Source organism: Lottia gigantea, assembly GCF_000327385.1.
Source record: "Lottia gigantea unplaced genomic scaffold LOTGIsca_2252, whole genome shotgun sequence".
Lineage (NCBI taxonomy): Eukaryota > Metazoa > Mollusca > Gastropoda > Lottiidae > Lottia > Lottia gigantea.
In genome coordinates this window covers 3153-5768 of record NW_008708603.1, presented here as the reverse complement: position 1 = coordinate 5768, position 2616 = coordinate 3153, and the positions used below count along the sequence as shown (strand labels likewise).

Genomic DNA, 2616 nt, shown 5'->3' with positions numbered 1-2616 from the left:
AATAGAACCAAACATCTGTATAGTAGAACTCTTGACCGAAATCGAAATCCAAGAGTTCAATATAGATGATTGTTTTCTAAAAACATTATATTCACCTAAAATTTTCTCTAGCATGTTAGCTAGAGAATAAAATTCTATAACGAGTTAGCAAACATTAATTATAAACTTATTTAAATTCTTGGTCATGTAATTGTATATTGATAAAGCAGGATGGTAAAATAAATTTTTCTAAATCTTTCCTACTATAAAACTTTCTAAGATAAATAAGTGATTGAGCTAAAATACTTTTATATAATGTAATTAGATCTATATTACAATTTGGATTATCCAGATGTGCATATCTGTTTATAACTATGGTTTGTCTGGCACAGGTTAAAATTACATTTAAAAGCTCGTTTGGAATATTTTTCTGTACCGTTTGCATACCGAATAGTATATAACATTTTACATCACTTTGTGTACATTTAAAAGGTAAAATATCAGATAGGACTGCCTGAATTAGACGAATAAAAATACTTAAATCTAAGCATTCATAAAACATATGTAAAACTGATTCAGGCTCGTCTTTGCACACCGGACATAAATCATCTTCTACTTTATTTATTTTAAACAATTTTGCTTTTGTCCATATAACATTATTGGCAATTTTTTAAAGTCCTTGTCTATCATCTTGGGTGTTTTATAAAATTTCGTAATGTTATTCCATGTTATTGGCCAGTTGACCTCCAAATTCTCTTCTTGCCAAAATTTTAAGGCATGCTGGTTCTGCGTCTTTGTTTTTAGTTAGTATTTTTAAGTTCCAAGTAAGTCCATTAAGTACCCTAGACTTACCACACATCAAAGCTCCCTGGTATGACCCAGTTACAGTCATTGTTGTCATGATTGTTTTTGTGACGTATAAACAAACCCACATGATAGAAAATGGTAAATTGCGCATGCGCACTGAACTAAATAGAAATAGTACAAGGCAAAGTAGTTATATCTGTAAACGTCGCCGACATCAAACAACCAAAAGAAAAACAACTATGCGAAAATCAAAAGAGAAGGGAGGGTGAATTTGATGTTGAAACATCACTTACACTTTAATGGATGTGACCATAGAACGTGCCCGTAAGACGTGGCGATAGGTAGTAGATAGGACAGGATAATATCTCGGTCTCCTGTTTAATAGGTGAATACGTATGAATGTTAGAAAGAAAAATCGTCTGCGAGAGGTAAACTCCTAGTCATTTCTCAATGTCAATGTGGTACAGCCGAAGTGAAAACGCGTGCTTCAATAGGGTCATTTGGAAAAGAGTGCCAATTTCAAGTTCTAATTGACGACAATAGGACAAGTTTTATTGATAAGTGTATATCCATCTGTCTATAATAGCAACAAATAGTTTTGATGCATTTGGAAGGGTAATAAGTGCAATTATCGTCGCATTGTGGAAGCATATATATGTCAATTGTATTGCTAATTCTGACGTAATTGAGTTGTTTGGCAATTCATTGGCTTCGGAAACTTTCTTCGGCACTTCAACCTACAATACTGGCATCAAACAGCAAGAACAATGCATTGAATTGTTTTAAGCGGCGATTGTTATGACGTTGTATTATTGTTTACCTAAAGTAGGCCTATATATAACCGTGCTGTCATTCAGAGAACTGCCTTAAAGCTGCTCCCAAAGAAACATCGAAATTAAAAAAGAAATAGCATCATATACCGGGCGTTAGGATAATGGTTTGTAAAAAGGATCTCGTATCAAGATTCGAAAAATATGGAACGCTTCACGAATTTGCGTGTCATCCTTGCGCAGGTCGCCGGCAGAACTTCCGAACTGGATTCAAATTTACCTATAATTTGCCGTGTTTACATCATTTGTTTTCACGCGACTGTGACTGACAATGGAAAACTTTCGTTTTCATTTTGATATTATAAGTTTTCCAAGGATTAGTGTGATAATTGTTTGTATCACGAAGCAATTCCTATATGTAGAACTAACAGAGAACAGTTTTATACCAACGAAGACAGGTCTTCCTACCTCTGAATGGATCAAACGCCTCAGCGATTATGCCTCGGGAACTTTTTTGTTTGGGCTTGGTCAAAGACCATCAACTGGTTCGCGCTGGGCCAAAGAATTAACAACCATAGACAACTGTCCTCGTCATAAATCTGTTGTCAAGAAAGATCTATTCGGTAATGTTGTACAGTGTTCATGTGAATATCAAAGAAAAGGTAAATCTTTTGCTTTTCTTTTCAACTTTGACTGTACATGAATTCTAGTCTAGATAGAGGGTTTTTCATCTCATATTCTAAATACAAATGCTATACCGGTGTATTTCTCTATTTCATAGGCCACGAGTAAACCCAGTACATCTCATTCGAGCACACCATCAGCTACAGTCACCTCGGCAGAAAGTGGGCAGGGGGATATAAAGGTACTGGCTGATTAAATACATCCGACACTTTCAACAGAGGTATGGAAATGTTCTATTAATTATAACGATATGAAATTATTTTCCTCATAAGTCAGTAAACAGAGGTATGGAAATGTTCTATTAATTGTAATGATATGAAATATTTTCCTCANAAGTCAGTAAAGTAAGGTTTTTTTTTCTATTTCTAAGTCCGAA

General features: G+C 34.5%; 1 protein-coding gene across 1 annotated transcript in view; it reads left to right on the top strand.

The window, feature by feature from the left end:
• Positions 1–1887: 1887 nt before the first annotated feature.
• The window catches only part of LOTGIDRAFT_176615 (hypothetical protein), a gene marked incomplete at both ends in the record, with an annotated part of 3508 nt that continues 2779 nt past the window's right edge, over positions 1888–2616 (top strand). The window contains one exon of the mRNA XM_009054805.1: positions 1888–2218. Coding sequence (XP_009053053.1) covers positions 1888–2218 — 331 coding nt within the window. The remainder of the gene's footprint in view (positions 2219–2616) is intronic.